This window comes from Limulus polyphemus, unplaced genomic scaffold, assembly GCF_000517525.1.
Source record: "Limulus polyphemus unplaced genomic scaffold, Limulus_polyphemus-2.1.2 Scaffold8, whole genome shotgun sequence".
NCBI classification, from domain to species: domain Eukaryota; kingdom Metazoa; phylum Arthropoda; class Merostomata; order Xiphosura; family Limulidae; genus Limulus; species Limulus polyphemus.
The window spans coordinates 123,083-135,006 of NW_013665618.1; the positions used below are offsets into that span (position 1 = coordinate 123,083).

Sequence of the window (11,924 nt, forward strand, 5' to 3'; positions counted from 1 at the left end):
CTTCAATGTAGATCGGCCCAGTACCGGTGCCTACCCATGGGAGCTAGATTGTTTAAATTTGTTCTGCTTTGGTGATCTTTCATCACAGATCCTATTACCAGCCAGTGTCTGTCAGAGGCGGTTCAAGACCCTCCATCTCAACAGGCCATCAAACCTGTGAATCATCTTTCTCCTAGTTTTTATTCCAGGCTGTTTTTTATCCCCAAGAAAACTGGAGACTGGCAGCCTGTCATAGATTTAACCTGTCTCAATCAATTTCTCAATCTCCCCCATTTTACCACGGAATTGTTTCTCACCCTCAGGTGGACTTTTACTCCAGGTTTATGGATGACCAAGATGGACATCACAAATACTTATTTACATATCCCTATATATCTTCGGTTTATCCATCGAGGGATTAGTTATCAGTTTTGTGCACTACCCTTTTGGCTTGCTACAGCCCTGTATGTTTTTTGCTGGGTGGTTCGAGTTTTTGCTTGTCATGTCCATGCTCTTGGGATGTGTTTCATTATTATATGGGTGACTGGCTGCTGTTAGCTTGTTCCGAAAAGGAGTCTGCACATCATACTCTTTAGCTTCTTTGGGAGGCAGCTCGACTGGGCTGGTTAATGAAATTGGAGAAGTCTTTCCTCAACCTACCTAATATCTGGTCCATTTGGGTGTTTTTTTTCAACACCCATCTCAGTCGGGCCCAACCTTCTCCTCTTCGAATTTGTTCGATGAAGCTTTCAGTTCACCATGTTCTTACTGCTTCCTCTATTACTTCTCGTGAGGTACTATCACTTTTTGGGATGTGGTCTTCCATCGCTGCACTTATTCCCATAGGTCATGCTCATATGTATGCTCTTCAGTGGAAATTTGCATGGGATCCTTTGCAAGCTCTTATTACCCTTCCTCTTGCCATAGTTGACAATCCACATTAATGGTTGGACAGGACCCACACGTTAGCAAGTGTCCCGCTTCCTCCTCCTCATCCGGATTTACATATTTTCTTGGATGGTTCCCTCCAGAGATGGGGGCATGGGTCGACCAACAAGAGGCTTCAGGATGTTGGTTTGTGACCAAGAAGTCTTATCATATCAACACTCTGGAGCTTATAGCTGTACATCGGGCCTTGGATCATTTCCTCCATCCAGTAGGATTCATTCCGACAATTCCACAGTGGTTGTTTATCTCAATCATCAAGATGGCACCCATTCTCCATCTCTGTGTTTTCATACATTGGATTTTCTTTTCTTGGCACACACGCAAGATATCCATATCATTGCGTGTCATGTTCCAGGTGCTTTCAATTTTGTCATGGATCATCTTTCTTATCCAGACAAAATCTATCTGATGGAGTGGTCTCTTGATCCTTTTGTTTTCTGATGGCTTTGCCATCAGTGGGGTACTCCTCACATCGATGCCTTTGCCACAGCCTTCAACCACAAATTACCTCTGTTTTGGTTTCTGGTTCCTCATCCTCTTGCCCTGGCTGATGATGCTTTCAGTCAGGATTGGACCAACAAATACCTATACGTTTATCCTTCCATTCAACTTCTTCACCGGGTGATTTCGATCATCCACACTGCTCCATATCAAGTCCTTCTGATTGCTCCTTAATGACCAGCTCAGCCATGGTTTCCTCGACTTATCCAGCTACAACTTACCCCTCTTCCTCTTTCTCCTCCCCTTATTTGGCAACTTCAGTCATTGGTGCTTCATCCTGCTCTTCCTGTCCTCCATCTTCAAACTTGGTTTTTATGCAGTCCTTGGTGAGGAGATCAGGCTTGTCCTGATGTGTAGCTTCATTTCTGGCCTGTTCCATTCACCCTTCTTCCACGGAAGTTTATCAGTGTAAATGGAACGTTTTCTGCCATTGATCTTTGGGCTGGGGTTTTCAGCTTACTGGTCCACTGTTCCTTGTATTGCTGAGTTTCTTACTTAACTTTTTGATTGGGGATCTTCTTTTTCCTCAATTTCTGGTTATCATGTGGCATTGTCTCACACCTTTTGTTTTCCTGATACAATTGGGTAGTTACCTCTCCTACACTCTCCCTGTGGATACAATCCTTCTGGACGGGATGTTAATGTGGTCCTCCATTGCCTCACATTGTCTCCGTTTGAACTACTTTCCACGTGTTCCTTGTTTCATGTTTCCCTTAAGTCTTATTTCCTTCTCCTCTTAGCCTGTGGATGTCGGTGGTCTGATTTGTTTGCCATCAGTGTTTCACATACTCTTTATCATGCTACATATCTTCTCCTTTATGCGGATCATACTTTGCTCCTCAAAACCTTAGAGGCTAGGTAGGGTAACCCCTCCTTTTTGCCAATTTCTTTTACTTCCATTTCCCACCTTTATCCTTGGCCTGATCCTGATAGACTTCTATGTCCTGTATGTGCTCTTCAATGTTATGTTGCCCGCATGGCTTTCATCCGTGATGTTCATTCCTGCCTCTTTATCCCTTGGCAACCATCCCCAGTTTGTGATCTATCTCCTTCAACTCTCACCAGTTTGGTTTGGACCTATAATGCGATTGGCTTATTCCTCTGTTTTGTCATCTTCCTGTACTTTGTTTCAGGTGTCTTCTCATCAAATTCGACACCTTACCTTTTCCCTGGCATCTCATCTTCACCGTCCACTGGAGGAACTTCTTCAACTGCCATGTGAACTATTCCTAATATATTTGTCTCTCATTACTTGCATAGGATCACAGTTTCTTCCTATTCGGGCCATTGTTTTCCACTTGTAGCCTTTTTCAGACTTCCGTGTAACTTAGACTGGGTAAGTTATTTTTTATTCTTTAATTTTTTTTTCAGGGGTCTTATTTCCCCTTTTCATGGTAATTACTCAATGTGTGAATCCTATATTGTGGCGAGTGGTGCCTAATCAGGTATTCTTTAACCATTAAAATCCGTACTGGTCACCTATGTCGACTTGTTTATTATGTTACAAGGTCATGCAATGCACACTGTTGAAATGGGGTGTTCCACAAGATCACTTGAAGGTTATCCTTGTGATGGATTTGCATCATAAATATGCCATCCTGGACCATACCACCCATGGACTACATGAGTAAAGCAAATGGAAATAGCTGCCCATCCCTGCCATGCCTTCTATTGAATAAATTAGTATGGTCTGCTTTTAAAATTAGGGTTTTATGATCACCAATTGCACTGTCTCAGGTGTTGACATTCCTCTGGACTCTCCACTATGTTTCACCCCCCTTTTTCTTCTTGTGGAGCTTAGGAGTTGTTACCAATTTCCAGTTTCAAGCCACTGGGGTGGTGGACCATGGAGGTATCCTCCTTAATGCTTTAATGAAATAAATCAATACAGAAATACCATTCAATGCAGAGTATGGCAGTGGTGTTCTGCTGGTGTAGATGATGTGATATTCTCCACAATAAAGCATACAACAACCAAAGGAATGAGATGTCATATTGTAGTTAACCCCTTAGATTTGGACCCCTCAACCTACCCCACATGAATGTCATTCCCCAGTGGCTGGGTTTGAGATTTAGAATTGAACCAATCAGCATAAGTCCTCACACATGTATTACAGATGTCACAGTGGAAGTACTTGAGATTTTTACCGTTCTTTTCCTTCTGCTCTCTATCATTGTGTCTTATTCCAAGGATTTTATTACACCTGGATTGGTTCCAGTCAATTTCACTGTTAATGGAGTTGATTTCTGTATGGTAGACATCTTTTCAATACCGGATGTTAGATTCTCAGATCGATATATCATTTTCTATTCTTAACATGTACCCTGTTCTAGAGTCAGGGAGGTTTGAGATCCTCTCTGATCTCCTGAACTTGAGGTGAAGATGATAAGATCCTCATCTTACCCCTGCATTGATGTCAGTTCCCAGCAGCATAGGTTTTGGGTGTAGTTGACTTGCCAAGTTTGATCCATCGCACCTTAGCCACTGTACAGCTGGGGGCACTTCGAAGGATGCTTTTTTTCTTACCTCACACCAGTCCCTTGACCTTTTCAATGTGGGATTCTAGCTATTTATGTGAGTGGAGATATGTACCGTATCAGAAGTTATAATTTTCTTATACTAAAAATGCACTTCCAAGTGGTACTTGCCTCAACTCACACTTCTCACCCTTCCTCACAATTGAAAACTGGTGCTTCCATTTACTGCCAAAACTTGAAGTGATAGTCTGGTAGAATTGAATAGAGAGAGTCACATGCATAATGAGAGTGTGTGGCACTCTCATTGGTAGAGGGTTGTTACATGATAACTTGCATGAGACACACATTGGAATGAGTCATTTCAAATAGAGGGGAGGCAGAAGGCTTGTGGCATGCATAAAAACATGTTTTGCATATAGAGAGTAACACTGAACTAGAATAGCCATTTATGTGAAAGGAGGTAAGTACCTATTGGAAATACATTTTCAGTATAGGAAAATTATAACTGTTGTGTGATTCAGTATCTCATAGGCTTAGTTTTATTTAACAATGTTTTTCATTTTAATGAAAAATGTAGATTATTTGAAGTTGCCTTGGTGAGTATGTTATTAAATTTGTTCTGTACACTTCCAATAAAATTAGGTGTTTACTTACTAGATAACAAAGCTATGTAGCATTTTGAAATGTGATAAATAGCTATTCTCGTTCATTGCTATATGCAAAACTTTTTACACATGTCACAAGCCTTGAAGCTTCCACCCATCTGGAATTGACTGATTTCAATGCTTTTTTGCATGCAAATCATCATGCAACAACCATCAATAAAGAGTGAGACATACTTTCTTGACATGTGACTCCGTCTATTCAAATCTACCGAACTATCACTTCTCAATTGGCAGTACTCAAATAGTAACATTTAGTTTGTGCTCTCTTCAAGCGTTTTACTTTTTTCTGTATCTTTGTATTAGTTTCTCTCAACAAGTTTGCTTTTTATTATACAATAGTGATATTTTTAACTTGTTGAGTTTTTATACTTCTGCTCGGTTATGGAACTTATTACTTCATTACAAACATTTTTATTTATTTCTGCTAAAACTATTAGGCAATAATGACTTAACAATTATAATTCCATGGCTAATAAATGTACACTGCTGAGATAGAGTGTTCCACAAGATCACTTGTAGGTTTATCCTCATGATATGTTTGCTTCATTACTTTGACCGTCCTAGACTGTACTCACCTATGGACTACATTGGTAAAACAGAAGGGGATAGCTGCCCATCCCTGCCATGCCTTGTATTGAATAAATTGGTATTGTCTGCTTTTCAAAATAGGGTTCCGTGGTCTCCTGTTGCACTATCTCAGGTATTGTTGTACCTCCAGACTCTTCACTGCTATTTCTCCCCCCCCCTCCTTTTCTGCTAGTGGAGTTTAGAAGTCCTTACTACTTTCTAGTTCCAAGCTGCTGGGGTGGAGGACCATGGAGGCATCCTCCTGAATGAGATAATGGACTCAATATATAAACTAAACCATTCTGTTGAGAGTAGGGTGGTTATGTTCTATGGCGTAGATGATGAGTTGTCCTCCATTTTATATATCTTGAGAGTGACTATCAGAATTACAGTTCACCCCTTCGATTGGGATCCCTCATCCTTTCCCCACGTGGATGTCTGTTCCCAGTGGCTGGGTTTTGGATTTAGAGCTCAACCAATCAACACATGTATTACAGATGTCTCTATTCCCTCACTCAATTATACTCTTGTTACTCCATCTGTGGTGTGGGTCATAGTGGAGGTACTTGCAGATTAAGACGGTTCTTCTCCTTCTGCTATCTTTCAATGTTTTTATTATTCTGAGGATGTTACTTTGCTTGAGATGGTTCCTGTCATTTTGATTTTGAGTAATATGGTTTACATCACACAGACATCTTTTAGATGCTGGATGTCGGGTTCCCGGATCAATTTCTCACATTGCTACCAAGTGCCCCATTCATAGGTTGGGGGGGGGGGTACGAAGATTCCCTCCAGTCTCATGAACTCTAGGTGAAGATGATATGATCCTTTTTCCTACCCCCACCTGATGGCTGGGTTTTCGATTGCAGTTAACTTGCTGGTAGTATGATCCTCTTTCCTACCCCACATGGATGTTGGTTCCTGGTGGCTAGGTTTTGGATTGTAATTGACTTGCCATGTACAGTCTGTCATGCACTAGCCACTTACACCTGGAGGCACATCCTTTTACTCTCACCCACACTTATGTATCATAGGATTGAGATTCATGTATCGTGTGGTTTGGATCCCTATCCAACCATAGTTCTCTCCCTATTGGATGTGCTACTCCCTATTTCTACCCATATCTGTGACACCTTTTTCTGCAGTGGGTGAAGAGTATACCTGGTACAGAAGTAGTACAGTCTCCCATATATTATCTTTGACTCCAAAGATCTCTTTGGGGATGTCCTTTGGACACTTTCAAAAGATGCTTCTTTATTTCACTTGCACTGATCTCTCCACCTGTTTAATGTGGGATTCTAGCTATTTATGTGAAAAGAGGTTATGTACCATATCAGAACTTATAATTTTGCTATACTGAAAATGTATTTCCGATAGCTACTTACCTCCTCTCAAACTTCACACCCCTTCTCCCCACTGAAAACTGGTGCTTCTGTTTTCTGCCAAAACTCGAAGTGATAATTTGGCGGAATTGAAGAGAGGGAGTCACATGCGTCAAGAAAGTATGTCACACTCTTATTGTTTGAGGTTTGTCACATGATGATTTGTATGGGTAAAAGCTTCAAGGCTTGTGACATGTGCAAAAAACTTTTGCAGATAGAGGGCAGCACTGAACAAGAATAGGTAAGTATCTATCAGAAATACATTTTCAGTATAGGAAAATTATAACTTACAATGTTCATATACATATAGTGTATTATATACTCTTGCAAGTTAGAATATGTTTGGTTGATTGAAAAGTGTTACTCTTCATTTTATATTTTATGTAGGGGCTACCAACAGAAAGCTGGAAAATAACAAAAATCAATGAAAACTATGAGCTTTGTGATACTTACCCAGCAATTGTAAGTCTGCCTTCATATAATTTAAAGCAATCAATGTATAAATACTGTACAGTTTTAATAAATACTTGCAGTTTATTTACCTGTGCTTTACAAACACTGATAGAGCTTTTTACCAATTTCACATTTTGGGTGTTTGCTACACAAAGCTAAAACTCATGTTACTGAAATACTTTCAGTATTATAAATATACAGGAATTAAAATAAGTGTCGATTATTTTTAAGGATAATGATATTTTACAGTTCATAATATTTGATTATTAGAGTAAGTTTTACAAACACCAGATTTTACAAAGGTTATGTTATATCTTTGTCAATTTTGTTTGTAAAATTAATAAAACATTGAAGAGTGGGCAGTTAGGAAGTTAAATGTGTTATAGATTTATGTTTTTCAAAAGCTTTTGTTACTAATATTCTTGAAAGATAAGTTTACATATTCATGTGTTTATTCAGCTTGCAGTTCCTGCAGCAGCTACAGATGATGACTTACGTTCAGTAGCAAACTTTAGAAGCAGAGGAAGGATTCCTGTAAGTGCTTTTTTTAGCTTGGAAAATATAGTATTTCTTTGAAGCATTTATTAATGTAATACTGAAACCTTTTTTTTTGTTTTAATAATGCAGTCCAAAAGTCAAGGCAAGTTGATGATACATCAAGTTTAAATTTTTATGCTACTTATAACTTTATAGAGGCTTTAAAGAAATTTGTCTTATAAGTATTTTAAAGTTTTATACAATGGAACATAGTTATAAGTCACTACCTTTGTTTGAATATTTATAAAAACACTAAAGATTAAAATTAAATTTTTTTTCCCACATAAATGATTAACTAAGCTAAACTTATTAATAACGAAAAAAAATAAGACACATAGGATTGTAAAAATAAATTAGAATAAAAAGAAAAACCAAAACCCAAATGTTTTTGAAAGGTGAACTTTGTAAAAGCAGTCAGGTTTAGGGTTTTCTCTTTAGTGAAGTAAAACTATACCTTGTTTATATACATTTTGCATTTCACTATCTTTTGGTATTATGTTACTTTGATTGGCAGTATATTAAATTATATATAAAGTAACAACAGGAAGTATACAAACCTTAAGCAGCTGGATAATATGCATTATTCAAGGATATTACAAACAGATAATGGTAACTTGGTGCTTTTTTACAGGTACTTTCATGGATCCATCCAGAGAGCCAAGCTACTATCACTCGTTGTAGTCAGCCTCAGGTAGGAGTAAGTGGAAAGCGAAGTAAAGATGATGAACGATATATTCAAATGATTATGGATGCTAATGCACAGTCTCACAAGATATTCATTATGGATGCACGACCTAGTGTGAATGCAGTTGCCAACAAGGTATATTACATTTTGTATAATAAGTTAAGAAATTTGTTCATATATGTCAAAACACTACTCCATGTAGCTAAATTTTCAATAAAATATCCAAAAAGTACATGTATATTCTACAATTCTAGTACATTTTCGTTATTTTGGTAGTGGTGGCCTAGTTAATTTGCATGATGTGTATAAAAAATATGTTGGTCTGAGCACTAACAAGCCAACTTGTATTTTCTAGCTGTTTCCTACCTTCTGTCTCTAAAGAGTGTTTTGTTGTACCATATTAAAATTTCACACTTAGATGAAGAAAACAATTTAAAAATGGCACATTCACGTTTGTATTTCATAGAAAATATATGTTTATGGCTTTATGATATTTTAATACTCTTGTTTTGGTTTCAGATATAATAAAAAAAATTCAGTCTACATAAATATGTTTTATCAGTAGCAACTTTGTACTTAGAAAGCTGCTTTATTTAATACTATTAAACATATAAATCAGTATTCATGCTGTAACTTTTCTTTTCTACATGAGTTTATTAAGATTATATTAAGGATGTTGTGATCTCTTGTTTCTTTCTCATTGAAAACAAACTTGTTTGTGCACTACATAGTTATTATTATATGTATGTATCATGTATATGAAAGTTGTTAAATTTATTCAAATAAGTGCATATGGTTGGAATTTATAATGGATAAAATACTGTTGTAACAATGTTAACTAAAATATTGTTAAAACTGTTATTTAAAATACTGGTATAACTGTTCGCTTGCCCTCATATATTCTTGCAGTGTTGAAGAAAACGCATTACATCTTACAACTGATTAACTTGTTTATTAACTGGAGAACGACTTACATTTTGTCTGAAACATGCATTTCGTACTAGCATCAATTTTAACATTTTAAGATTATGAAGTTAACTTTTACAGGCTAAAGGTGGTGGTTATGAAAGTGAAGATGCTTACCAAAATGCAGAGCTTGTTTTTCTAGACATTCACAATATTCATGTAATGCGTGAAAGCCTCCGTAAGTTGAAAGAAGTTTGTTTTCCCTCTATTGATGAATATCGGTGGTTATCTAACTTGGAAGCGACTCACTGGCTGGAACATGTCCGATGTATTCTAGCAGGTGCTTTGCGAGTTGCTGACAAAGTAGAGAGTAACAAGACATCAGTTGTTGTACACTGCAGTGATGGCTGGGATAGAACAGCACAGGTGAAAAAAATTTTTGGTTTATTTTCAATGCTCTACAAGTGTTCCTTGATATTATGAGGTATTGTTAATGATCCTGAATGTATATGCCTGTTTGTAGAGATAGAAAGAAAGATACAATGGATATATTAATAGATATAGTTTTTGATCATTCAGAAAAGTTTAGTGTGTGATATTATAAGGCTTATAAAAGATTTTGAATCATATTACAATTATTCAAGCTTTTTCAGGAAGAAAGTAATGAGTGTACCTAACTTTTCATTAATTTGACATTTTTCAGTTAGGTATATAACATATATAGAGGAGTTAGAGAAATAAAGTAGTAGTCAGTTATTATTATTTTTTGGGGGGGTTATAACTATTCTTTAAAAAAGATAGAGGTAAGAAAAAGAGAGCATTGGTATTTCTTAATAATAAGATTGATATAATAGTGGAATTTTTTTAACTTTCAAACTAGAATTCTTTTTTTTTGCCTTAAATTACACCAGACTGAGTTATTTTTCAGTTGTTTACAGATATGCAAATGCTCTAAACCTAAATTCTACTTGCTGCTAATTATTTGATGTAGGAAATATGCACATTAGTTTCAATAAAACAGGCTACAGTTTAACTTAATATTTTGAAATATGTGTTCTACAATCTACTCACCCATTAATAAGTAAAACACTTATTGAGATCTTTAGTTTACAATATTACCTACCTCTGATGGAATTCCAAAATAGACTTACCTCCCCTCACACAAAAGCTGTCTTGATTGCTGTCTTCCATCTAAGCATTGCTAAAAGAATTTTTAGTAATAAGTGCACCAGTTTTGCACCATTTCTGAACATGTACATATCATGTGAATACTCTCTACTAATACTACTGTGCCACCTATAACAGTGCAGCTGGCTCCCTCTGCTTTTTTCTGCTCAATCCTTACTTTCTCAATAGGCATGGCACAGTTTAGATGTGTGTTTAATTTGTGCGAGTGTAACTACAGTTTTTGATTGTGCTTTAAGTTTGGAGGGTGCAGTTTACATGCCCCTCACCTTTTTTTTACGGCTTGATATGTTTTATCTCTTTGCGGATGTGAGTTTTCTTGGAAGCTCTCATTCTCATTTGTCAGACTCGTATGCATTCCATTTGGTGAACACTCCTTGATCAGTAGAACTTCTCCTCAGATCCTTGGCTTGGTGGTTGAACAAAGTCCAGACCACAGTGGGGGTGTTTGCTTACTTCGCCTTGTCCAGATTTATGTCTGTTCCCATACTTCTCTCTAAGGGGCTAAGGTTCTTATCTTGTCTCCCTGGAGATTTCCAGTCACTGGTCAATCAAAGAGTCTTTCTCCGTATCATCTTTTTCAAACAGTTGGTGGTTCGTCAAACCTTGTCCCACCTCCTTCCTCTCCTATGAAGGGTGGTGGTGATGGTATATTTCCACTTCTCCACTGTGGTCACTTATATCACAGAGCCAGGGGGTACCAATTCATGGTCTCAGTGCTTTCAAATCTTGGGTCTCTTTTCTGAGCCCACTGTCATTACATTATGGTCTTTGCATGCCTTTTTCCTGGCTCCTTCCATTTGGTGATGGTTCAATTATCTTTCAACAAGATTCTCATTACAAAGTGGTCTCTTGTTCCACAGATATCACCACTCTCTGTTTTCACACAGGAACTTGTCCATTGTCTCAGCCCAGAATCTGACTCCACATTTTGCATTCTTCCTTCTGAATCCATGAGACCTTTTTCCATATCTGTTTCCCACTAATGTTAGTATACCTCTGAATTTTGTCTCTTCACCATGGTTTCTGTCCTTCCCACTCTTCCCTATTCTTCACCCGATAGTTTGTCAAAGGCTTGTCCACTTCGTCCATGTCCAGCTCTCGGGCAACATTGTCTGTCTCCTTCCATTTCTTCTGGGTTTTGACTTCCTCTGTCCCTTCCATTTCTATGCTTTGCCTATTGGGATCTCAATGTGGCTCTTTATGCCCTTTCCCATCCTACGCTTCAGCTTTTTTCTTAATGTTCCACCTACCTTCCCTCCCTCATGACCTAATTTCTTCTCTTCCTTGCTTGTGGTTGTCATTGTTCAGATTTTTATCCCATTCATGTAACCCACATCTTTACCATTCCTCTTGTATCATCCTCTATCTCAACCTCAGTCCTTCTTCCCTAGGGCCTAGGCTTTCACACCCATTTCCTTACCTTCCATTTCCCACCTATACTTCCTGTCTTCTTTTTTTTAACTTAATAATAAGGTAAAGTTAATTAATATTTTAGTTGTATGTTTCACCAGTTTTAATGTAATGTACTAAAGAATTAGATTTGTTTGGATATAAATTCCATCTTCATATTCTTGTTACATAAAATAACTTTTTGATTTACTAATTATGCATTTTAACTTACTAATTATGCATTTT

General features: G+C 37.4%; 1 protein-coding gene across 1 annotated transcript in view; it reads left to right on the forward strand.

The window, feature by feature from the left end:
* The window catches only part of LOC106478057 (myotubularin-related protein 2-like), a 49,666-nt gene that overhangs the window by 20,010 nt on the left and 17,732 nt on the right, over positions 1-11,924 (forward strand). Inside the window, exons 6-9 of the mRNA XM_013938571.2 lie at positions 6,908-6,982; positions 7,433-7,507; positions 8,142-8,330; positions 9,243-9,527. Of these exons, the coding sequence (XP_013794025.1) occupies positions 6,908-6,982; positions 7,433-7,507; positions 8,142-8,330; positions 9,243-9,527 (624 nt within the window). The remainder of the gene's footprint in view (positions 1-6,907; positions 6,983-7,432; positions 7,508-8,141; positions 8,331-9,242; positions 9,528-11,924) is intronic.